The sequence below is a fragment of the Helicoverpa zea genome, chromosome 31, assembly GCF_022581195.2.
Source record: "Helicoverpa zea isolate HzStark_Cry1AcR chromosome 31, ilHelZeax1.1, whole genome shotgun sequence".
In the NCBI taxonomy this organism is placed as follows: Eukaryota; Metazoa; Arthropoda; class Insecta; order Lepidoptera; family Noctuidae; genus Helicoverpa; species Helicoverpa zea.
The window spans coordinates 10,115,142-10,140,461 of NC_061482.1; the positions used below are offsets into that span (position 1 = coordinate 10,115,142).

The window sequence follows — 25,320 nt, forward strand, 5'->3', positions numbered from 1 at the left end:
GCGTTCATTGAGTTCGTGGGACACCCATTTGTTAAGCTTTTTTACCTTGCCAATTTGACGCAAATGGATCAATATTGTTTTGCCGCTAACGACGAAAGCTTTAGCCGTAGATTGTGTATCATCAGATTCCACAATCGCCTTTAATTCATCGTTGTCGACCAAAGTCTTCGGTTCAACTTTCAGGTCATTTCCAAAACGAAAGCGAGGACACCAATAACAGGGGCCCGATTCTCCTAAGTTAATAATGTCAAAATCTAATAGAAATCGAATCGCAATATGATCGTAATAGCAGTTTTAACCATATCGGGCATTCTGCTACTAATAAAAGACCAATCGTATTCGATTGACATTTGATTGGTTTGCGATTGGTCTGCTATTTTGGTGATTTTGGTTTATTCGGTAGTTTGCTCTACAATCATATTTGCTCATTTGCAGACAAAATGATTCATTATCGAATGACAGAAAAGGATAAAAACGTTTATTTCAAAGAAAAAATAGCGGAATGCCACATACGCTTCAATCGTAATCGAGTCGGGATTGGATCTCAGTCGAATCGAGTCGAACGTCAATCGAAGGCCGCTTAAGTAAAATTAGGAGAATCGGGCCCCAGGTGGTGCGTAAGTTAGCAGTGTTAGCTCCGTAAACGTCGTTGATGTTACGTGCCGCTTGTGCCGCGTTGCTGCACCACGGTACTCATATTCCATAATAACTTGATTTTTTAACGTATCCACGATGAAGAAGAAGATTGAAATGCGATGACAATGTAGCACTAATCAATAAACTAATGACTACTTTTGGAAGACGAATTCCATGTTTTTTTAATAAAATTAATTTGAAATTACAATTCTTAGCTAAACAAAAAATATTATCATTTGAAATCGCCATTACCGCAGAACGGCAATTTCATAGGTAAAGACCTAATATTATCTACCGTTTATAAACCATCCTCCTAGTCTGTATTCTGCTTATCGAGTTTAAAAGTGAAAATCACCTTCGTTCTATACCTTTCATGTTCATAGGATGTGAAAAAAAACAGTTCATTATTTTTAAAATTGCTATATTAAATCTTTTAATAGTCTGGCTGGTGATGTGATTTGAGCCTCACTCAATTTATCGAATAATAAATATTTTGCACCTATATTTAATACGTCTCCCTTAAAAAGTATTGAATGAGACTCAAATGGTCACACCAGTCAGTATTTTTACAATAAATTAGATAAATAAATAATTGATCCTTATCTAAAATAAATAATAAAATATTACATGCTGATACAAAAAAAAACATAATAATATAAAATTAAAAAAATGACAGACTTCGTGGGTGGATTCACTGTCTAGTTGAAGTAAGTGTATCTATACATTACTATCCGCCAACTATGAACTTTAAATATTTTGTCGTTAAATATCACAGGTTAATGAATGCGCGGACTTGTCGCATCACTTGAAGAGTTGCTTAGCGTAGTGCCATATTCTGAAGAAATACTCGTCGCGACGGAGCAGGGAGCCGCGCGCGTACGATCGGATGTCGGCGTCCATGTTGTGCTCGCGCATCCACGACGTCGTGGTCTGCGTGCTGAACGACGTCGGCTCCGTCATCTCGGTCTGCTCGCCCACCTCCTCGTCAGCGTGCGAGTCTGCAACAAGCAACAACAATTAACGCTTGCCGTTTGTAACAACTTGGCCTTCAACAATTTAAATATCATTTTATCTCTCTCATATCTTTATGGTACCGAGATTTAAGTATAATCACATGGACATTACGTTCAGCGGTAGTTTGTTTATGACTAGATATGAGAAGTATCTCAGGAGTAGGAACTTCAAAAGAACCATAATGTTTATGAAACTGTCGTTGTACAAAACTAACGTGGCATGCTCACCCGCCTACAGTAAAGTAGGTAAAGTACGTAACTTATGAATTAAATAATTTAGAATGGTATAAACTTTTGATCGACTTACCTTCTCCAGGTATAACCTTGAAGGGTTCATCTGACTCTAAAGGCTCACTGATTCCTATTTCATTGCGAGCGTATATCCTTATCATGTAGGTATGGTTATCACTTAAGTCTTTGATGTTGAACTTGAGCGTATGAGCATCGACTTTTCCAACCTCCATCCACATTGTTTTGGTGACATCTCGTATGGCTATGTTGTAGCCCAACAGTGGTGCTCCACCATCCCATTCGGGAGTTCCCCAAGACGTCATAACAATGTTGCTGCCCACAGTGCGTATTTCAAGAGGAGCAGTTGGCGGTGATGGCACAGCTACAACAAAAGTGAACAAGTCAGCAACACATGGCAAGAGTTAGGAAGCTCGTGTTTTTTACATACCCAGCCACTGTATGTAAGTATCGATATCAGAAGAAGGTGTGACTTAGCAAGTATGTTGGACACTAAATGTCATAATTCAGTCATTGAGCTTCTATTAGATAAACTTCATTGATTCGTTTTATAAACTGAGACGTTTTCGCATACGTATTATGGGGAGTCATGTGTTCATAACGGATATTTGTGAAACAGGTGGATGATGATGATGATGAATACTTACTCGCATGCTTCTCGAGTCTGACTCCCTGGGACTCTGCGGGCAAACTGACACCAATGGCATTTTCAGCAGATATCCTGAAGACCAGTTCCTCTTTCTCCTTAATATTTTCAATGCAATGTTCATAAACTGTACCACTTACAGTAATTACTTTGGTCCATGATTTTGCTTTAGCAGTCTTATATTCAATAATGTAATCTGAAATTAAAATTATTATGGGATAACTTGTCTGAACAATTTTTCACTCACGGTCGTTTAGCCCCATGGTAAGTTATTAATTAACTTTATTATGTTGTGCTGACCCAACTGATAGACTACATATATACATATTATAAATACATATTGTAACACACAGACCACGGCCACCAAGCATGCTTATCACACAAATGTCGACCGAACCGGGAATCGAACCCGGGACCTCAGCTTCGGCAGTCCGGCATGGTGAAATTTGCACCATCGAGATCGTCAAATTATTTGGACTATCAATATATTTTTTTGTTGGTTCACGAAAAATTTCATATTTTAATGTGTAGATGTATGTACATATGTACATGTCTTTATCACTTTTCTATACATCTGATCTGATTTGGTAGATTCCTTAGCAAACAATTGAACCTGGCAGGTGGCGTTGCTTTCGAATGAGGCAGTGCAAAGTTCGCGTAAGCTCTAGTGTTCCAGGTCAGCTCCTGCGTAAATGGAAAAAGGTATATGTAAAAATAGCTTACTTGTCACGATACTTCCTCCGTCACTCTCAGGCGCAGCCCATTGTAAAGTAACGGATCTTGAAGTAGTTTCTCTTACGGCAAAGTTTTGCGGCTGCGATGGTGGTGCTACAACGAAAACAGTATAAAATTTATTCTCTGTGCTTTTCAAGTCATTTTAGAAATAAAAAGGAAAATACATACACAAAGTCTTTCCTATAGTTATTTTTTCATCTGAGATGTAAGGCATGCTGGTTCCGATTTCATTTCTTGCGCATATCCTAAATGTGTAGGTAGTATTTATTGTTAGCTTCTCGATCTTAGCGATAGTTTTGGTAACTGTCGCCACATGCTTCCATTTCTTGCCTTCTTGTTTAATTTCGACACTGTAGTCGATGATGGGTGACCCTCCGTTCTTCTCGGATGGATGCCAAGTAATAGTAACAGAGTCATTGTTGATTCCGTAGAAGCCTAGTGGACCAAGCGGTGGAGATGGCACATCTGACAAAAAATATTTAGGTTAATCATAGATATGTAAAATGTTAAGTGCGATGTTTTGGGAATAATAAATTATGCAAAGCTATTTTACCCAGAGCCGTCTTAATAATTATAGGTTCACTCTCCAGTGCTTCAGAGAATCCTATGGGGTTCTGCGCCATGACACGGAACATGTATTCACAATTCTCGTTTAGTCTTTGTATGCAATATGTATCTACATCTTTGTCTACATCAGCCACTTTGACCCATTTGTTGGTGTCGGGTTCATGTTTTTCTATTGCGTATTTTGTCAATTCTAAGCCACCATCATCAAGTGGTGGTTTCCATTCAATTGTAACTGATTCTCTGCTGATTTCTCGCATCACAACAGGACCTTCTGGCTTGCTGGGTTTGTCTGAAATAATAAAAAATATATCGTGTATGAACAAAAGTATAGTAAATGTATAGTAACTGTATTAGTGGAGCTCATTGTTAGCGTTGTAGCTGCCAACAATGTAATCAATAACAAAAAATATACTTTTACACTCACCATAAACTTTAAGCAATAGATCAATGGATGTGCTTCCAGCTTTGTTATGTGCTTCAACTGTGTATTTTCCAGAATGAGAACGAGCAAGTTTAGATATCTTTATTGTGCTAACATTTTCTTCAGTAACAATTTCAATATCCTCAAGGTCTTCAATCTTGTTACCATTAAAACACCAATTGATAATTGGCTTAGGAATACCGTTAACTAATGCCTCCACTGACCATTGTTCTCCAACTCTGTGTTTTTGATTAATTTCTTCGTCAGATATTTTGATAATAGGTTTTTGTTGTACTTCTAAGTTACATGAAGTTTCGACTTCTCCATGTTCGTTACTAGCTATACAACTGTATCTGCCTTCTGTAGTTTCCGTTGCTGTGACAACTAAAGTGGCTACTCTGTTGATATACGTAGCTTTAGCAGTTTTTAATTTTTTATTCTCTTTATGCCACGTTATTTTAGGTTCTGGCACACCACCGAAAATACACGTGAGTTCTATATCTTCATTTGGTTCACTTATAGTATCTTTCAGTGGCTTTTCTACTGTTGGAGCTTGGCCTTTAACAATTTCTTGCACAAGAATGTATTCTGTTATTTCTGAAGATTCACTTACACCAACTTCATTGACAGCAAATACTCTAAACCTGTATGATGATTTTGTTTTCAGATTCTCTACGGAGAACTGCGTCTTCTTGATGTTCTCCACCGATATCCATCTAAAAAATATGAAATATTAATTTGAAAATATGTTTACGTAATTATTTTATGTTATGAAAATACGAAGTATGCGTGTGGCACCATCTATTGGACTTAATAATGAAGCATTCTCGTTCACGAGAGTGTCGTCTATCACAGAAGTTGCGTGTTGTATATGTCACCGTAAGATTACAAACATCGTTAGATTACAATCTATCTCGAGAGATTGTAAACTGTCGAATTATTGTAAACCGTAACACCTGATTGCAATTTAACGCATTATTTTTCGCTATATTATAATCTATCGATGAGAAATTGTCAAATTGTCAACTGTCCGAAAGCTCTCCCTGATTGGTCAGTCTTTTTGACAGTCTTTTTAAGATCGAGAGCGATGTAGAGCGGTCAAATTGTCAACTGGCGTAGAACGGAATGCATCTTGCGCGCTGATTGGTAGAACGTCAAAAAAGACAATGTTCTTTGCAACTCCCGGTGTCACAGCTCTTTGACGTGCAAAAATAAGTGACGGTTTAATTTTTTATAAAATCAAAAATTGTACTTAATTTTTAAGACTCAAATTACACACAATTAAAAATTGTATTAAAAATTGAAGTTAGTGACGAAAACGAATCGCTGCAAAACCGACTCCACGTAGTCTTGTCTGCCCTACCCCTAGAGTGCAATTCAAAACCGCGTAGGCGCGGAGGGGCGAGGCGGCCTGCGAGCTGAGGCGCAGGTAGTTTCAGCGCTCGCCGCCGCGGCTGGGGCTGGCCGGCAGAGCCGGCCAGCAAGCCGAAGCTGCGGTGGTGAGCGTGAAAACCATCTGCGACGATAAGCTCGCATGGGACCGCCGGAGCCCCGCAGCGCCGGAGCCGTGACAGAAGTTATGCTTGCTGCATGTTGCATGCTTACTTCCATGCTGGGTCAATTAATATGGGATGTGTTATATTTTAAACAAAAAACTCAGTAGGTACGAGTTAAAAAATTAGAAGGTAAATAAATATTTTTATGATGTCATTTAATAGTATTTAAGAAGTTTACTGTTAGAATGCATGCTACAAATTTAGATGCAAAAAAATAACCATCATGCTGAGTTGTATTTAGAGTGGAAGATAACTCGTGGCTAAGATAGTATTATTTAGATGCTCGACGCTTTATTAATTGTGGCTGACTTAGTAATTTAGAAGGCAACATACATTTTTGGGGGCGAATAATGATATTAAAAAGAAGCCTGTTTAATTATAGTTCGGCCATTCAGAGAATGCGTTCCTGACACGTCGCGATTGAACTGACGACGTAACTTTGCAATGGCGTTGCAGTTACGATAAAAATATTTTTGCTGGTTGTTTACCGTTTTAACAATTGAGGAGCATTAAAACAACATTATTATATCAATAATCAATGAATGTAGTTACGTCGTCAGTTCAATCGCGACGTGTCAGGAACGCATTCTCTGAATGGCCGAACTATAGCACCCCTTTTATTTTATTTTTAAATATTAGTTTGTATTTGAAGACAAAATACCTAACTGTATTTTTATAAGAGTTATTTTTATATAAATTTAATACTTGAAGAATTTTTGAAGAGCATTTATTTTATTTAACTGACACCTCTATTTCATTCCTAACTCTACGGGAACTCCATGGGAACAGAACGGCTGGTCGTGATTGGTCGATCTTACAAAAAGACTGACCAATCAGAGAGAGCTTTCGGACAGTTGACAATTTGACAATTTCTCATCGATAGATTATAATATAGCGAAAAATAATGCGTTAAATTGCAATCAGATGTTACGGTTCACAATAATTCGACAGTTTACAATCTCTCGAGATAGATTGTAATCTAACGATGTTTGTAATCTTACGGTAACATATATACTCTATCATATACACACAACGCACGTCGTATCGTAATAAATTATAATTGTCCCAAGCCATATCTTTCATGTTATTTACCAGAATGAATATAAAAATATACTTACTCAGTTGTGTTAATTTCTTGGTATTCCAGAATGTAACAATCTATTTCAGCATTGCCTTTCATCTCAGGCTCATCCCAACATAAGTTTATTGAGCTGTTTGTTGTTTCCAGAAGGTTTGGTTTTCCAGGAGGCGAAGATATATCTGTAGAATAAAAGTAACGTCAGAAATCAATATGTAGAATAAAAGTTAAATTTAATTTCATTGATATGAGAGATAAGCAATATTCTTTTTAACACGCTTATTCTAGATATGGTGACAGTAGGATAGAGGAGTAGATAGTAGGATAGAGAAGAGTTTTAGTTTCATTTGTTAAATAAATGACTTACCTATAACAACAACATTTATTTCTATATTTGCTTCACCACAGTTGTTTTCGAGACGAAGTCTGTAAACTCCAGCATCAGTATTCTCAACTTTTTTAATAGTGAGACTAGCAGACTGCGAGTCTATAGAAGGTTTAGTGTGTTTTGTCTTCTTTATTATTTTAGAATTGACAACCCATTCGTCGTTGGGTTGAGGCACTGCTTCATATTGGACATGAAGAGTAACATCACCACCTCGCTTTATTCTGTACTCACGGTCATATTCGAGAATCTTCGGCGGGAATTCTACAACTTTAAAAATATACCAAAGTTAATAAAATGAAGTAAAAAGGCTTAAAGTCAAAGATGCAATGAACTAAGATACTGTACTGGAATATGTGATGAAATACGCACCTTCTACTATCAATTTCGTTGAACATTTGGCATCAAATAAGACACACGAATATTCACACTGATCTTCTTCCGTACATTTTCTTATTATTAATGTACGTTTTTTAACATCCGATATCAATGTAAACTTTTCGGTATCTTCAACAACAGTCTTCTTTTTGTACCAAGTGACGTTCATGGTTTCATCAGGCAATTCTACAGTCAAATACGCGTCGGTGTTTGCAGGCACTACAATTACTTCAGGTAGTCGCAGATCGAAGTCAATAGAAGGTTCTTCAACTATCAATTTGGCTGTGCATCTGTCATTTCCGACCTCACAAGCATATGTGCCTGCATCAGTCAAGTCACAGTCGTAAACTTTTAGTTTCTGTTTCTTGCCGTCAATTGTTAGTTGAATATGATTAGAAAATTGAATTTCTGAACCATCTTTGAACCATTGCACTAAGGCGTCTCCCTTTGTTAATTCAATATCAAATGTTGCTTTGTTACCCTTGTTTACTTTCTGGTCTTGTAGTCGTGATATAATTTCAGGTGGCAATTCTACTACCGTCACTTCTGCTGTGCAGGCATCATCACGTAGTTTACATGTGTATTCGCCCTCGTCGTGAACTGAAGTATTCCTAATAAACAGTTTTCGTACATTTCCACGTTTTTCAAGTTCATACTTGTTTTTCTTTGGTTTGATTCTTTCTCCATCCTTCTCCCAAAAGACATCAGCAGTTTCAGAATTAATTTCAACTTCTAATATAGCAATGTCCCTTTCTTTTACTTCAAAATCTTGGAGACGTCTTATAAATTCGGGAATGGTTTCGTGAACAACCAATTTTGTACTTGTTTCTTGACCCTTCACTACACATTTTATGACACCAATGTCTGTTAGTTTAGTTTTCTTTATTCTTAGTTTATGTACGCGACCTTCCTGAATGATTTCCCTATGATCCATTCCACTCACTTCCTTATCATTATGATACCATTTAGTGGAGACAGTATGAGATGTATGACATTCCAGGATTACAGTCTTGCCTTCTTCAATTTCATAAATATTTTTCAAATTCTTGACAAACGTTACTTTATCGACGTCAATTGTTACTCTTGCGCCATGAGAAGCTTTTCCGGCGCTGTTGGATGCAACACATTTATAATCACCGGAATCTACTTCCGAGTCTACGTTTGCTATTATAAGTTCAATATTTTCCCCGTCAAAGTTTTGTGTAACGGTTTCAGATGGCGTGATTATTTGATTATTTCTATACCAAGTAATTGACGGTACAGGATTGCCTGTTACTTTTGCTTCTAGTTTTATAGTTCCATTTTCTTTTACCGTTATTTCTTGGAATCTGTTAATAAACAGAGGTGGCTCAGCATTTTCTTCAGTAGGTTCTGAAAGAAAGTGTTAATTTTTATTAAACTAAATTTGTACTATAAACAATTCGCTTATTAAATTACACTTTTAGGAATGAAACCAACACTTTAATATTAACTGCATGTAGAATTTAAATAAACTAATTAATCTCACCTTCTATGTTTATGACAGCACTGGTTTCCGCAGTTCCTTCTGAGTTGACAGCCTTTAGTGTGTACACTCCATCATCCTTGCCCTTCTTTGGTTTTATTATTGTTACAGTATGAGTGTCATCATCTGATTTTGTAGTTAGTGATTTAACAGGTTTATTATTTTTATACCAGCTAACCGTTGGTTGCGGGTTACCAACAACTTGTGTCGAAAGTACGACACTTTCTCCCTCTCTTATCGTCATACTCTTGAGTGGTTCAATAACTTGCGGTTTTTCTTTCTGGCCAGTTTTTATCTTCAAAACGATGGGTAAACTAGCTTCACCTTCTCTGTTTACAGCCAGCACTGTGTAGGTACCTTCTTGGAATTTCTTTACGTCGGATATTTTTAGTACACTACAATACATGTGCATATCCGATTCAGTAGCAATTGAGACGTTTTCACTTGGAATGATTTCTTCACCTTTAAAGAACCAAGCTATATCTGGTTCTGGAATTGCTACCAATCTACACTCCAAAAATATTTGAGATCCTTCATCAACATACTGAGCTTTCGGTCTCTTTGAAAATGTTGGTGGAATGCCTTCTAAAATGTCAGCTAGAGACGATTCTCGAGAAAGACTCTTCCTTGAAAGAATGGTCATTTCTGATCCGTGGTCAGATAGTGGAGCCTCAACTATTAGCTCTGTGGTACTTGATGCAAACCCAGCTGCATTTTTCGCAACACAAGTGAATGTTCCTGCATCTTCTGGAAATACCTCCCTGATCACCAATGTGGCAACGTTGTCATCGTCGTAGTACATTTGGAAGTCCTGTGAAGGTTTAATGATAGCCGTCTGCCTGAACCACGTTATTTGGGGTCTGGGATAACCTTCCACTTGACATTCAAATTGTACTGTAGATCCGTCTGGTGTATGTTTAGGTCGTAATTTTTCCGTAAATATTGGCGCAATTGCTTGCTCTTCTGGTGTTGGTTCTGGAAATAAAATATTTGATATTTTTTAGTTTATAATCACCACGGTGAGTAACACGTATAAGAACACCCTTTTAATAGCATACAGGAACTTTAGCCTAAAATATAAACATAATTTATCTAATCGCCTTTTTTCCGTAACCAATGCAAAAACAAGATTATAAAAGAAAACTGGTATAAAACTACAGAATGCTCACTTTCGAACACGGGAAGTTTATCAATCTTTTCATTAAGTTTCTTTTGCAAGTACAGTGTATAATTGGCTTCATCCATTAAGTATTGTGCAGGAACCCATCCCTTTTCTTCCGTCAGATGTTTACGTACAAACCACCAATCTTGATTCGTAGTTTCTGAAATAAAATATCGTCATTTAATTTGAATTTGTGATATATTGTACTTTATTGTGATATATCATGTATTTTTATAAAAGATTGAATTATGTCATGCACGTTTTACTATTTTCGGTACCTAATATGTAAAGTCTTTCGCCTTCCACTAAATTAATAGCCTCGTCTGTCTCTGCCACGTAAGAATATACTGCAAAGACTGTATCACCGCTCCGCACGTCCACGGGAGTTTCTGAAAACAATAATGGAAACGTCATATTTCACATGCATCTTTTTGCTATATCTCGCTGTGAGTTGATAGTGACTTGAGAATTAACTAAAAATAATTATTAAATAAAATAATAATTAAATATTTAATAAAATATTTCTCATTCTCTCATTTCATCATTAGTTCCTAAGCAACAAACGTTGATTTATATCCAAACTTAAGTTACCTGGAAATTCTTGTTCTCTAGCAATGCTCATCGATACATCAGCTTCTGCAATAAAGCCCAAGTTTTTTGTCATTACTATAAAAATATATATACAAACCTCTATTAATAAAGCGTTTCAGCGTTTCTTAAGCTCATGCATATACAACGCAATGCAAAGCTATTTCTACCAACAGTTTCTCCACGTTTCCGAGTTTAAAAAGAACTAGCCGATTTATCGCGGTTTCTCTCGCTCGTGGGAACTACTACTCGTACAGGGCTTAAGTATAGCCCATATTCCCGGCAAGAGCGTAGCTTTTCAACAGTGAAAGAATTTTTCAAAACGGTTCAGCAGTTTCGAAGTCTTTAGGGTACAAACAAACAAAAAAGTTTCGTCTTTATTATATTAGTATAGATAGACAAGAGGTAAACACGGAGTAAAAGTTTTATTAAACAGTATACGAATTCGGGCGCGTTTTAAACATTTGTTTATTTATTTTACTAAGATTTTTTCTGAAAGCTTAAGCGTATGGCTGGTAGAAACTAAGGTGTCAACACTGTAGAAAAATATATGCTATAGATTAATGAATGAAATAATTGCAAACATTAAGCTGTTACTTTGCCGTAAGCCTTTGAAGCGGACCAGTTTTTCAATTCAGATACAGTGTAGGGTACCTTGCAAAGTTGAGGGCTTTCTAGGTTTCCTCTTAGCTAAAATAGTAAGTTGTTCCTCTTCATATGTATCTTCATTAATTCTTTTGGGCTTAAATTCAACACTCAATTCTTCTACCTCGCTGACTTCATATTTTGGTTTTTTAGGCTTTCGTTTGATAACCATTTCAACATTATCGTCAGCTTCTGCTTCGCTAATTATAACTTCTTCTACTTGACTATCATCTTCGACTTCTTGTTTCAGTTGAATTGAAGTTTCATCAGCAGCTTCTGATATTGTAATTTTCTTTTTAGGTTTTAACTTAATTTTGCTTGAAAGTGACAGTTCTTCTTGTGTATACTGATCAACCTGCGGCTTTATATCGAAACAAACTTCTTCTTGTTCATCAACAGTGTACTTTGGCTTTCTATCTAATTTGATGCTGACGTCCTGAGAAATTATCGACTCATTTTCCTTTTTCTTAGGCTTTGATACTGTTATTGAGGATGATTCTTCGTGTGTCTCCTGTTTAAAATCTTTATTCTTTTTCAGAGGCATTACTACATTAGCAGCATTGTCAGATTTTTCCTCGTCACTTTCTATGATTTCTATGATATCTGGTTTATCTTCAACGTCCTCGTAAAACTTAATAGAGGTTTCGTTGGCTTCTTCGCTGAAGGTGGGTCGCCTTTGTGGTTTCAATTTTACTTTACTTGACATCGATATTTCTTCTTCAGCATATGAATCTAATTGTATATTAAACTCTTGCTCAACGTCTTCTTTTGTTTTAGTCGATTTGGGACGGAAGGTCACATTTTCAGGTTCAGTTATTTCAGGCAAAGTGACTGAAGGTTTTCTTACAGCTTTTAGTTTCTTTTTTATCGTGACTTCGTCTTCAATTTCCTCCGTCTTCTTGATGCTTGGGCGTTTTGGTTTGATAGTGAACTGTTCAGGTTCATCTTCTTTTGTTTCATCTTTTACGCCAGATACATCTTCTAATGGTTCATCTTTTTCTGAAAGTTCGCTTTGATTTTTCGCTTCTACTATATCTTCATAGCCAAACATAGGTTTCTCCAACTCTGTTTTTTCTATTTCAGGTAACTTTGGCTGCTTGTACACTTTTTTCTTAATTTTTTCTGCTTCTTTCACATTTCTGGATAAAATGCCATTTTGCCGAACGCTACCTAAATAAGATATAACGGGCTTTATTTCTTCTGGAGGCCAGTCGCTTACATATTTTATTCGACTTTTCAGCTGGAATTTTGGGAGAGTTACTAATGGAGCATCTTGTTTAGGTTTAGCTGCTGCTTTTTTCAACTTAAGTTTTGTGAATTGAGGTCCCTCAATGCTTTCTGCATGTTGAGGTTTACTTATTTCGACTTCTTTTCTCTCAATCTTAATCGGCGTAAGTTTGGTTTTTGATGGTTTTTTGATAGGTTTTTCGTCAGTTTGCAGATCATCTTTGACTGTTATTTTTTCTGGTTCTGGTTGACTTTCTGTTTGTTTTGCTTTTCTTGTCTTCGTTTTTCTCTTCTCAATTGAAGGAATCTCCGGTTCTGGTATAGTAGGGGCTTCTGGTGTTTCTTGATCAATTTCTGAATTTTCCAAAATTTCTGGTTTATCTTCTGGTTTAGTTGGTTGCTCTTCTGCCTTTATAACTTCTTCTAAGAATGGCTTACTTGGCTTATCTTTCTTTTTTGCTTTAGGTTTCTTTTCTACGACAGTTTTATCATTTACCTCTGTTTGTTTTAAATCCTTTTCCTCAGAAATTTCTAACACTGTGGATTCTGGTATATTTTCAATTAATTGTTCTTCAGTTTTAGATTCTTCAGTTTTAATTTTAGGTTCTTTCGTCTTCTTTTTAGGTTTTTCCTTACGTGGCTCACTTTTTGGTTCATCAATCGGCTTTCCTACTTCAGTTATTTCATCTTCATTTAGAGGTTCATCGGTGCTAATTACAGGTTCGGATTTTAATTTTTGTTCAGTTGTATGATCTTCTGGTTTAATATCTTCAATTTTATGTTCTTTCTCTTTGTTTTTAGGTTTTTCTTCAATCACATCACCCGGCTGTTCATCAATTATCTCTTCTTTTCCTGTTATCTGATCCACATCTTTAAGTTCTTCGGTTTTAATCACGGTTTCTTTCTTTTTCTTTTTGATTTTTTCTACACTTCGCTTTGGTTTCGTTTCTTCAATTAGCTGTACTTCTTCAATAGTTTGGATTTCATCCACTCTATCAATTATCTCTTTCTCTGGTATTTCCACTACATCTGGCTTGTCTTCATCCCGTTTATGATCCTCAATATTCTCTTGAAGTACATTATCTGGTTCTTTTGTTTCATACATTTTTGGTTGTTCTACTGTATTATCTTCAAAAGGTTCTGGTTGTTTAACAACCCTTTCTTTAATTTTTTCTGGCAAATCTTCCTTTTCTGGTTTAATTTCGCCAGGTTTAGGGTATTTCTCTTCTTCTACTTGTTGAGGTTTTTCAACAGTAAATTCAAACTCTTCTGGTTTTTCAAGTTCAACTTTATCCAAATCGGGAATTTCTTTGATTTTGATTGGCTTCTTTTTAAGTTTAGCTGCTTCCTTGATGTTTCGCGAAAGTTGACCATTTTGTCTTACACTACCCAAATATGTAATAGATGGTTTCAATTCAGCTGGTGGCCATTCTCTGTTATACCTTATGCGGCTCTTGAGTTGCACTTTTGGTAAGGAAACAGTTTGTAATTCCTGTTTAGGCTTTTGGACAGGCTTCTTAAGTTTTAATTGAGTAAATTGAGGACCTTGAATTTCTTGAGCATGTTGAGCCTCAGTAACTTTAAGCTCTTCAATTTGAATTGGTATTGGTTTCAATTTCTTTGGAAGTTTTAGATCAGCGGGTTTCTGGACATCTGGTTTAGCGTCTGTTTCTTTCTTGCTCGGTGTTTTTATTTTCTGTGGTTTCTTCTTATCCGCTTTCTCTACTTTATCTGCAAGCATATAAATTCTCATTTTAATGCACAGTTCGTGATTTAAAAAAAAAACGATTATCCTTTTTCCTATATTCATGATACGCGTCGACGCAAATGATACATGTCTGGACCCGGCTTAAAATTATTTTATCTTGTCACTAGCGGCCGGATACTCACTTCGCTACGTATAAAGTCCCCCATTTTGTTACATAAATGTGATAAATTAAGAACTACTCAACCGATTTTATGTAAACTTCACGTAAACCATGAACTAAATTAGTCCGAACATAATAATTTAATTTGGATTATAACAAAATTTTGGACTTTAAGACCCCTTTATGACAAAATTAAGGAGCAAAGAAATGATTATAAAAACGACGCATCATTTGGTTGCTCCTCAAGATAACAAATTGTTTCATGACCATTTTTTTTTTATTGCGATTAATATATTAGAGTGTGACTTAACGTTGGTGAGGTATGCCAGATGTATAAATAAGTAATTTATTTGTTTCCTGAATTAAAAAATATTAAGTGTTATCTGAAATGTGGTTGAAGTTACTTACCCTGAAATCGTATTCACCTTGTGCGTTAAGTGGGATCAAGAACTTATACTTACTAGTTGCGAAAATCACTTTTGGATGTAAAACATCCATCTACGAAATCCCTATTTGTGTATTGTGTAAATATGTATGTGGTGTTGTAGTGTAATCAATGAGTTCCTATGTATTGTGTACTGTGAGAGATGTTAACATGTGTATAGTGATGATGGGTGTTTTTGTTGTTTACATTCTTTTGGAAAAAACTTTTAGTGATTTTCTTAACTTTAGCCTTACCATCAGGGATAATCGTTTCTTCAAATATACTCTCTTCGGGTAGTTCGACGATCTCAACCGGCTCAATGTGTTCCTCTTCTGGAGTCTTTTCCTCTGTGACAGTCACGGTTGTGATCGGAGCTTCGTCATCTTTTTCGATGGTAGTGATCTCCGTGATCTCTTGCTTGGGTCCATGTTTCTTCTTGATGACTCTTCGAGTGGTTTTGACGGACTTAACGTCCCCAGTTTCAGAACGCACTTGTGTTACTTGAACAGTTTCGGGGATTTCCTCTACGACAGTGGCCCTATGTGTTTCGTGTGAATCTGTGAGTGGTGTGGTTGTGTCATCAATGAGTTCCTCTGTTGTGTGTACTGTGACAATGGGTTGTGTGTCGTCTGTTTGTTCAGTGGTAATCTGTGTGGTTTCGACCATCGGACCTACCTTCTTTTTGATGATCCGTGTAGTGATTTTCTTTTGTTTGGGCTTACCGTCAGGCGCAGTCGTTTCTTCGACCGTAGTCTCTTCGGGTAGTTCGACGACCTCAACCAGCTCAATGCGTTCCTCTTCTGGAGTCTTTTCCTCTGTGACCGTCACGGTGGTAATCGGAGCTTCGTCATCTTTTTCGATGGTAGTGATCTCCGTAACCTCTTGCTTGGGTCCATGTTTCTTCTTGATGACTCGTCTTGTCGTTTTGATGGATTTGACATCGCCTGATTCCGTTCGCACCTGAGTTACCTGAATAGTTTCGGGTGTCTCTTCTACCACCTTAGCCTTGTCAGGTTTGTGTAAGTCAGCGAGTGGTGTGGTAGTGTCATCAATGAGTTCCTCTGTTTTGTGTACTGTGACAATGGGTTGTGTGTCGTCTGTTTGTTCAGTGGTAATCTGTGTGGTTTCTACCTTCGGACCTACCTTCTTTTTGATGATTCGTGTAGTGATTTTCTTTTGTTTTTGCTTACCGTCAGGCGCAGTCGTTTCTTCGACCGTAGTCTCTTCGGGTAGTTCGACGACCTCAACCGGCTCAATGCGTTCCTTTTCAGGAGTCTGTTCCTCTGTGACAGTCACGGTGGTAATCGGAGCTTCGTCATCTTTTTCGATGGTAGTGATCTCCGTGACCTCTTGCTTGGGTCCATGTTTCTTCTTGATGACACTTCGAGTGGTTTTGACGGACTTAACGTCCCCAGTTTCGGAACGCACTTGTGTTACTTGAACAGTTTCGGGGATTTCCTCTACGACAGTGGCCCTATGTGTTTCGTGTGAATCTGTGAGTGGTGTGGTTGTGTCATCAATGAGTTCCTCTGTTGTGTGTACTGTGACAATGGGTTGTGTGTCGTCTGTTTGTTCAGTGGTAATCTGTGTGGTTTCAACCTTCGGACCTACCTTCTTTTTGATGATTCGTGTAGTGATTTTCTTTTGTTTGGGCTTACCGTCAGGCGCAGTCGTTTCTTCGACCGTAGTCTCTTCAGGTAGTTCCACGACCTCAACCGGCTCAATGCGTTCCTCTTCTGGAGTCTTTTCCTCTGTGACAGTCACGGTGGTAATCGGAGCTTCGTCATCTTTTTCGATGGTAGTGATCTCCGTAACCTCTTGCTTGGGTCCATGTTTCTTCTTAATGACTCGTCTTGTCGTTTTGATGGATTTGACATCGCCTGATTCCGTTCGCACCTGAGTTACCTGAACAGTTTCGGGTGTCTCTTCTACCACCTTAGCCTTGTCAGGTTTGTGTAAGTCAGCGAGTGGTGTGGTAGTGTCATCAATGAGTTCCTCTGTTTTGTGTACTGTGACAATGGGTTGTGTGTCGTCTGTTTGTTCAGTGGTAATCTGTGTGGTTTGGACCTTCGGACCTACCTTCTTTTTGATGATTCGTGTAGTGATTTTCTTTTGCTTTTGCTTACCGTCAGGCGCAGTCGTTTCTTCGACCGTAGTCTCTTCGGGTAGTTCGACTACCTCAACCGGCTCAATGCGTTCCTCTTCTGGGGTCTTTTCCTCTGTGACAGTCACGGTGGTAATCGGAGCTTCGTCATCTTTTTCGATGGTAGTGATCTCCGTGACCTCTTGCTTGGGTCCATGTTTCTTCTTGATGACTCTTCGAGTGGTTTTGACGGACTTAACGTCCCCAGTTTCGGAACGCACTTGTGTTACTTGAACAGTTTCGGGGATTTCCTCTACGACAGTGGCCCTATGTGTTTCGTGTGAATCTGTGAGTGGTGTGGTTGTGTCATCAGTGTTTTCCTGTGTAGTGTGTACAGTGTGAGTAGGTAATGTGTCATCTGTGTGTTCAGTGATATGTGTGGTTTCGACCTTCGGACCTACCTTCTTTTTGCTGATTCGTGTAGTGATTTTCTTTTGTTTGGGCTTACCGTCAGGCGCAGTCGTTTCTTCGACCGTAGTCTCTTCGGGTAGTTCGACGACCTCAACCGGCTCAATGCGTTCCTCTTCTGGAGTCTTTTCCTCTGTGACAGTCACGGTTGTGATCGGAGCTTCGTCATCTTTTTCGATGGTAGTGATCTCCGTGACCTCTTGCTTGGGTCCATGTTTCTTCTTGATGACACGTCTTGTCGTTTTGATGGATTTGACATCGCCTGATTCCGTTCGCACCTGAGTTACCTGAACAGTTTCGGGTGTCTCTTCTACCACCTTAGCCTTGTCAGGTTTGTGTAAGTCAGCGAGTGGTGTGGTAGTGTCGCCAACGATTTCCTCTGTTGTGTGTACTGTGACAATGGGTTGTGTGTCGTCTGTTTGTTCGGTAGTGATTTCAGTTGTTTCGACCTTAGGACCTACTTTCTTTTTGATAACTCTTCTGTGGATTTTCTTTTGTTTGGGTTTACCGTCAGGCGCAGTCGTTTCTTCGACCGTAGTCTCTTCGGGTAGTTCGACGACCTCAACCGGCTCAATGCGTTCCTCTTCTGGAGTCTTTTCCTCTGTGACAGTCACGGTTGTGATCGGAGCTTCGTCATCTTTTTCGATGGTAGTGATCTCCGTGACCTCTTGCTTGGGTCCATGTTTCTTCTTGATGACTCCTCGAGTGGTTTTGACGGACTTAACGTCCCCAGTTTCGGAACGCACTTGTGTTACTTGAACAGTTTCGGGGATTTCCTCTACGACAGTGGCCCTATGTGTTTCGTGTGAATCTGTGAGTGGTGTGGTTGTGTCATCAATGAGTTCCTCTGTAGTGTGTACAGTGTGAGTAGGTAATGTGTCATCTGTGTGTTTAGTGATATGTGTGGTTTCGACCTTCGGACCTACCTTCTTTTTGCTGATTCGTGTAGTGATTTTCTTTTGTTTGGGCTTACCGTCAGGCGCAGCCATTTCTTCGACCGTAGTCTCTTCGGGTAGTTCGACGACTTCAACCGGCTCAATGCGTTCCTCTTTTGGAGTCTTTTCCTCTGTGACAGTCACGGTTATGATCGGAGCTTCGTCATCTTTTTCGATGGTAGTGATCTCCGTGACCTCTTGCTTGGGTCCATGTTTCTTCTTGATGACTCTTCGAGTGGTTTTGACGGACTTAACGTCTCCAGTGTCGGAACGCACTTGTGTTACTTGAACAGTTTCGGGGATTTCCTCTACGACAGTGGCTTTATGTGTTTCGTGTGAATCTGTGAGTGGTGTGGTTGTGTCATCAATGAGTTCCTCTGTTGTGTGTACTGTGACAATGGGTTGTGTGTCGTCTGTTTGTTCAGTGGTAATCTGTGTGGTTTCTACCTTCGGACCTACCTTCTTTTTGATGATTCGTGTAGTGATTTTCTTTTGTTTGGGCTTACCGTCAGGCGCAGTCGTTTCTTCGACCGTAGTCTCTTCGGGTAGTTCGACGACCTCAACCGGCTCAATGTGTTCCTCTTCTGGAGTTTTTTCCTCTGTGACAGTCACGGTTGTGATCGGAGCTTCGTCATCTTTTTCGATGGTAGTGATCTCCGTGACCTCTTGCTTGGGTCCATGTTTCTTCTTGATGACTCTTCGAGTGGTTTTGACGGACTTAACGTCCCCAGTGTCGCAACGCACTTGTGTTACTTGAACAGTTTCGGGTGTCTCTTCTACCACCTTAGCCTTGTCAGGTTTGTGTAAGTCTGCGAGTGGTGTGGTTGTGTCATCAGTGAGTTCCTCTGTAGTGTGTACAGTGACAATGGGTTGTGTGTCGTCTGTGTGTTCAGTGGTAATCTGTGTGGTTTCTACCTTCGGACCTACCTTCTTTTTGATGATTCGTGTAGTGATTTTCTTTTGTTATTGCTTACCGTCAGGCGCAGTCGTTTCTTCGACCGTAGTCTCTTCGGGTAGTTCGACGACCTCAACCGGCTCAATGCGTTCCTCTTCAGGAGTCTGTTCCTCTGTGACAGTCACGGTGGTAATCGGAGCTTCGTCATCTTTTTCGATGGTAGTGATCTCCGTGACCTCTTGCTTGGGTCCATGTTTCTTCTTGATGACACTTCGAGTGGTTTTGACGGACTTAACGTCCCCAGTTTCGGAACGCACTTGTGTTACTTGAACAGTTTCGGGGATTTCCTCTACGACAGTGGCCCTATGTGTTTCGTGTGAATCTGTGAGTGGTGTGGTTGTGTCATCAATGAGTTCCTCTGTTGTGTGTACTGTGACAATGGGTTGTGTGTCGTCTGTTTGTTCAGTGGTAATCTGTGTGGTTTCAACCTTCGGACCTACCTTCTTTTTGATGATTCGTGTAGTGATTTTCTTTTGTTTGGGCTTACCGTCAGGCGCAGTCGTTTCTTCGACCGTAGTCTCTTCAGGTAGTTCGACGACCTCAACCGGCTCAATGCGTTCCTCTTCTGGAGTCTTTTCCTCTGTGACAGTCACGGTGGTAATCGGAGCTTCGTCATCTTTTTCGATGGTAGTGATCTCCGTAACCTCTTGCTTGGGTCCATGTTTCTTCTTAATGACTCGTCTTGTCGTTTTGATGGATTTGACATCGCCTGATTCCGTTCGCACCTGAGTTACCTGAACAGTTTCGGGTGTCTCTTCTACCACCTTAGCCTTGTCAGGTTTGTGTAAGTCAGCGAGTGGTGTGGTAGTGTCATCAATGAGTTCCTCTGTTTTGTGTACTGTGACAATGGGTTGTGTGTCGTCTGTTTGTTCAGTGGTAATCTGTGTGGTTTGGACCTTCGGACCTACCTTCTTTTTGATGATTCGTGTAGTGATTTTCTTTTGCTTTTGCTTACCGTCAGGCGCAGTCGTTTCTTCGACCGTAGTCTCTTCGGGTAGTTCGACTACCTCAACCGGCTCAATGCGTTCCTCTTCTGGGGTCTTTTCCTCTGTGACAGTCACGGTGGTGATCGGAGCTTCGTCATCTTTTTCGATGGTAGTGATCTCCGTGACCTCTTGCTTGGGTCCATGTTTCTTCTTGATGACTCTTCGAGTGGTTTTGACGGACTTAACGTCCCCAGTTTCGGAACGCACTTGTGTTACTTGAACAGTTTCGGGGATTTCCTCTACGACAGTGGCCCTATGTGTTTCGTGTGAATCTGTGAGTGGTGTGGTTGTGTCATCAGTGTTTTCCTGTGTAGTGTGTACAGTGTGAGTAGGTAATGTGTCATCTGTGTGTTCAGTGATATGTGTGGTTTCGACCTTCGGACCTACCTTCTTTTTGCTGATTCGTGTAGTGATTTTCTTTTGTTTGGGCTTACCGTCAGGCGCAGTCGTTTCTTCGACCGTAGTCTCTTCGGGTAGTTCGACGACCTCAACCGGCTCAATGCGTTCCTCTTCTGGAGTCTTTTCCTCTGTGACAGTCACGGTTGTGATCGGAGCTTCGTCATCTTTTTCGATGGTAGTGATCTCCGTGACCTCTTGCTTGGGTCCATGTTTCTTCTTGATGACACGTCTTGTCGTTTTGATGGATTTGACATCGCCTGATTCCGTTCGCACCTGAGTTACCTGAACAGTTTCGGGTGTCTCTTCTACCACCTTAGCCTTGTCAGGTTTGTGTAAGTCAGCGAGTGGTGTGGTAGTGTCGCCAACGATTTCCTCTGTTGTGTGTACTGTGACAATGGGTTGTGTGTCGTCTGTTTGTTCGGTAGTGATTTCAGTTGTTTCGACCTTAGGACCTACTTTCTTTTTGATAACTCTTCTGTGGATTTTCTTTTGTTTGGGTTTACCGTCAGGCGCAGTCGTTTCTTCGACCGTAGTCTCTTCGGGTAGTTCGACGACCTCAACCGGCTCAATGCGTTCCTCTTCTGGAGTCTTTTCCTCTGTGACAGTCACGGTTGTGATCGGAGCTTCGTCATCTTTTTCGATGGTAGTGATCTCCGTGACCTCTTGCTTGGGTCCATGTTTCTTCTTGATGACTCCTCGAGTGGTTTTGACGGACTTAACGTCCCCAGTTTCGGAACGCACTTGTGTTACTTGAACAGTTTCGGGGATTTCCTCTACGACAGTGGCCCTATGTGTTTCGTGTGAATCTGTGAGTGGTGTGGTTGTGTCATCAATGAGTTCCTCTGTAGTGTGTACAGTGTGAGTAGGTAATGTGTCATCTGTGTGTTTAGTGATATGTGTGGTTTCGACCTTCGGACCTACCTTCTTTTTGCTGATTCGTGTAGTGATTTTCTTTTGTTTGGGCTTACCGTCAGGCGCAGCCATTTCTTCGACCGTAGTCTCTTCGGGTAGTTCGACGACTTCAACCGGCTCAATGCGTTCCTCTTTTGGAGTCTTTTCCTCTGTGACAGTCACGGTTATGATCGGAGCTTCGTCATCTTTTTCGATGGTAGTGATCTCCGTGACCTCTTGCTTGGGTCCATGTTTCTTCTTGATGACTCTTCGAGTGGTTTTGACGGACTTAACGTCTCCAGTGTCGGAACGCACTTGTGTTACTTGAACAGTTTCGGGGATTTCCTCTACGACAGTGGCTTTATGTGTTTCGTGTGAATCTGTGAGTGGTGTGGTTGTGTCATCAATGAGTTCCTCTGTTGTGTGTACTGTGACAATGGGTTGTGTGTCGTCTGTTTGTTCAGTGGTAATCTGTGTGGTTTCTACCTTCGGACCTACCTTCTTTTTGATGATTCGTGTAGTGATTTTCTTTTGTTTGGGCTTACCGTCAGGCGCAGTCGTTTCTTCGACCGTAGTCTCTTCGGGTAGTTCGACGACCTCAACCGGCTCAATGTGTTCCTCTTCTGGAGTTTTTTCCTCTGTGACAGTCACGGTTGTGATCGGAGCTTCGTCATCTTTTTCGATGGTAGTGATCTCCGTGACCTCTTGCTTGGGTCCATGTTTCTTCTTGATGACTCTTCGAGTGGTTTTGACGGACTTAACGTCCCCAGTGTCGCAACGCACTTGTGTTACTTGAACAGTTTCGGGGATTTCCTCTACGGCGGTGGCCCTATGTGTTTCGTGTGAATCTGTGAGTGGTGTGGTTGTGTCATCAGTGTGTTCCTCTGTAGTGTGTACAGTGTGAGTAGGTAATGTGTCATCTGTGTGTTCAGTGATATGTGTGGTTTCGACCTTCGGACCTACCTTCTTTTTGCTGATTCGTGTAGTGATTTTCTTTTGTTTGGGCTTACCGTCAGGCGCAGTCGTTTCTTCGACCGTAGTCTCTTCGGGTAGTTCGACGACCTCAACCGGCTCAATGTGTTCCTCTTCTGGAGTCTTTTCCTCTGTGACAGTCACGGTTGTGATCGGAGCTTCGTCATCTTTTTCGATGGTAGTGATCTCCGTGACCTCTTGCTTGGGTCCATGTTTCTTCTTGATGACTCTTCGAGTGGTTTTGACGGACTTAACGTCCCCAGTGTCGGAACGCACTTGTGTTACTTGAACAGTTTCGGGGATTTCCTCTACGACAGTGGCCCTATGTGTTTCGTGTGAATCTGTGAGTGGTGTGGTTGTGTCATCAGTGTGTTCCTCTGTAGTGTGTGCAGTGTGAGTAGGTAATGTGTCATCTGTGTGTTCAGTGATATGTGTGGTTTCTACCTTCGGACCTACCTTCTTTTTGATGATTCGTGTAGTGATTTTCTTTTGTTTGGGCTTACCGTCAGGCGCAGTCGTTTCTTCGACCGTAGTCTCTTCGGGTAGTTCGACGACCTCAACCGGCTCAATGCGTTCCTCTTCTGGAGTCTTTTCCTCTGTGACAGTCACGGTGGTAATCGGAGCTTCGTCATCTTTTTCGATGGTAGTGATCTCCGTGACCTCTTGCTTGGGTCCATGTTTCTTCTTGATGACTCGTCTTGTCGTTTTGATGGATTTAATATCGCCTGATTCCGTTCGCACCTTAGTAACCTGAACAGTTTCGGGTGTCTCTTCTAACACCTTAGCCTTGTCAGGTTTGTGTAAGTCAGCGAGTGGTGTGGTTGTGTCATCAATGAGTTCCTCTGTTGTGTGTACTGTGACAATGGGTTGTGTGTCGTGTGTTTGTTCAGTGGTAATCTGTGTGGTTTGGACCTTCGGACCTACCTTCTTTTTGATGATTCGTGTAGTGATTTTCTTTTGTTTGGGCTTACCGTCAGGCGCAGTCGTTTCTTCGACCGTAGTCTCTTCGGGTAGTTCGACGACCTCAACCGGCTCAATGCGTTCCTCTTCTGGGGTCTTTTCCTCTGTGACAGTCACGGTTGTGATCGGAGCTTCGTCATCTTTTTCGATGGTAGTGATCTCTGTGACCTCTTGCTTGGGTCCATGTTTCTTCTTGATGACTCTTCGAGTGGTTTTGACGGACTTAACGTCCCCAGTTTCGGAACGCACTTGTGTTACTTGAACAGTTTCGGGGATTTCCTCTACGACAGTGGCCCTATGTGTTTCGTGTGAATCTGTGAGTGGTGTGGTTGTGTCATCAGTGTGTTCCTCTGTAGTGTGTGCAGTGTGAGTAGGTAATGTGTCATCTGTGTGTTCAGTGATATGTGTGGTTTCTACCTTCGGACCTACCTTCTTTTTGATGATTCGTGTAGTGATTTTCTTTTGTTTGGGCTTACCGTCAGGCGCAGTCGTTTCTTCGACCGTAGTCTCTTCGGGTAGTTCGACGACCTCAACCGGCTCAATGCGTTCCTCTTCTGGAGTCTTTTCCTCTGTGACAGTCACGGTGGTAATCGGAGCTTCGTCATCTTTTTCGATGGTAGTGATCTCCGTGACCTGTTGCTTGGGTCCATGTTTCTTCTTGATGACTCGTCTTGTCGTTTTGATGGATTTAATATCGCCTGATTCCGTTCGCACCTTAGTAACCTGAACAGTTTCGGGTGTCTCTTCTAACACCTTAGCCTTGTCAGGTTTGTGTAAGTCAGCGAGTGGTGTGGTTGTGTCATCAATGAGTTCCTCTGTTGTGTGTACTGTGACAATGGGTTGTGTGTCGTGTGTTTGTTCAGTGGTAATCTGTGTGGTTTGGACCTTCGGACCTACCTTCTTTTTGATGATTCGTGTAGTGATTTTCTTTTGTTTGGGCTTACCGTCAGGCGCAGTCGTTTCTTCGACCGTAGTCTCTTCGGGTAGTTCGACGACCTCAACCGGCTCAATGCGTTCCTCTTCTGGGGTCTTTTCCTCTGTGACAGTCACGGTTGTGATCGGAGCTTCGTCATCTTTTTCGATGGTAGTGATCTCTGTGACCTCTTGCTTGGGTCCATGTTTCTTCTTGATGACTCTTCGAGTGGTTTTGACGGACTTAACGTCCCCAGTTTCGGAACGCACTTGTGTTACTTGAACAGTCTCGGGGATTTCCTCTACGACAGTGGCCCTATGTGTTTCGTGTGAATCTGTGAGTGGTGCGGTTGTGTCATCAATGAGTTCCTCTGTTGTGTGTACTGTGACAATGGGTTGTGTGTCGTGTGTTTGTTCAGTGGTAATCTGTGTGGTTTCTACCTTCGGACCTACCTTCTTTTTGATGATTCGTGTAGTGATTTTCTTTTGTTTGGGCTTACCGTCAGGCGCAGTCGTTTCTTCGACCGTAGTCTCTTCGGGTAGTTCGACGACCTCAACCGGCTCAATGCGTTCCTCTTCTGGAGTCTGTTCCTCTGTGACAGTCACGGTGGTAATCGGAGCTTCGTCATCTTTTTCGATGGTAGTGATCTCCGTGACCTCTTGCTTGGGTCCATGTT

The 25,320-nt window shown here is 40.6% G+C and overlaps 1 protein-coding gene across 3 annotated transcripts in view; it reads right to left on the reverse strand.

The window, feature by feature from the left end:
• Positions 1 to 1,040: 1,040 nt before the first annotated feature.
• Positions 1,041 to 25,320, reverse strand: part of LOC124644798 (titin) — a 105,489-nt gene continuing 81,209 nt past the window's right edge. For all 3 annotated transcript variants that reach the window (XM_047184369.1, XM_047184370.1, XM_047184368.1), the window contains 15 exons: positions 11,573 to 14,521; positions 10,922 to 10,966; positions 10,609 to 10,719; positions 10,338 to 10,490; positions 9,172 to 10,143; positions 7,659 to 9,035; positions 7,269 to 7,556; positions 6,942 to 7,083; positions 4,271 to 4,983; positions 3,833 to 4,135; positions 3,448 to 3,744; positions 3,268 to 3,372; positions 2,546 to 2,740; positions 1,957 to 2,262; positions 1,041 to 1,634 (listed from right to left, as the gene is read on the reverse strand). In XM_047184369.1, coding sequence (XP_047040325.1) covers positions 1,438 to 1,634; positions 1,957 to 2,262; positions 2,546 to 2,740; positions 3,268 to 3,372; positions 3,448 to 3,744; positions 3,833 to 4,135; positions 4,271 to 4,983; positions 6,942 to 7,083; positions 7,269 to 7,556; positions 7,659 to 9,035; positions 9,172 to 10,143; positions 10,338 to 10,490; positions 10,609 to 10,719; positions 10,922 to 10,966; positions 11,573 to 14,521 — 8,153 coding nt within the window. In that variant the 3' untranslated portion in view covers positions 1,041 to 1,437. The remainder of the gene's footprint in view (positions 1,635 to 1,956; positions 2,263 to 2,545; positions 2,741 to 3,267; positions 3,373 to 3,447; positions 3,745 to 3,832; positions 4,136 to 4,270; positions 4,984 to 6,941; positions 7,084 to 7,268; positions 7,557 to 7,658; positions 9,036 to 9,171; positions 10,144 to 10,337; positions 10,491 to 10,608; positions 10,720 to 10,921; positions 10,967 to 11,572; positions 14,522 to 25,320) is intronic.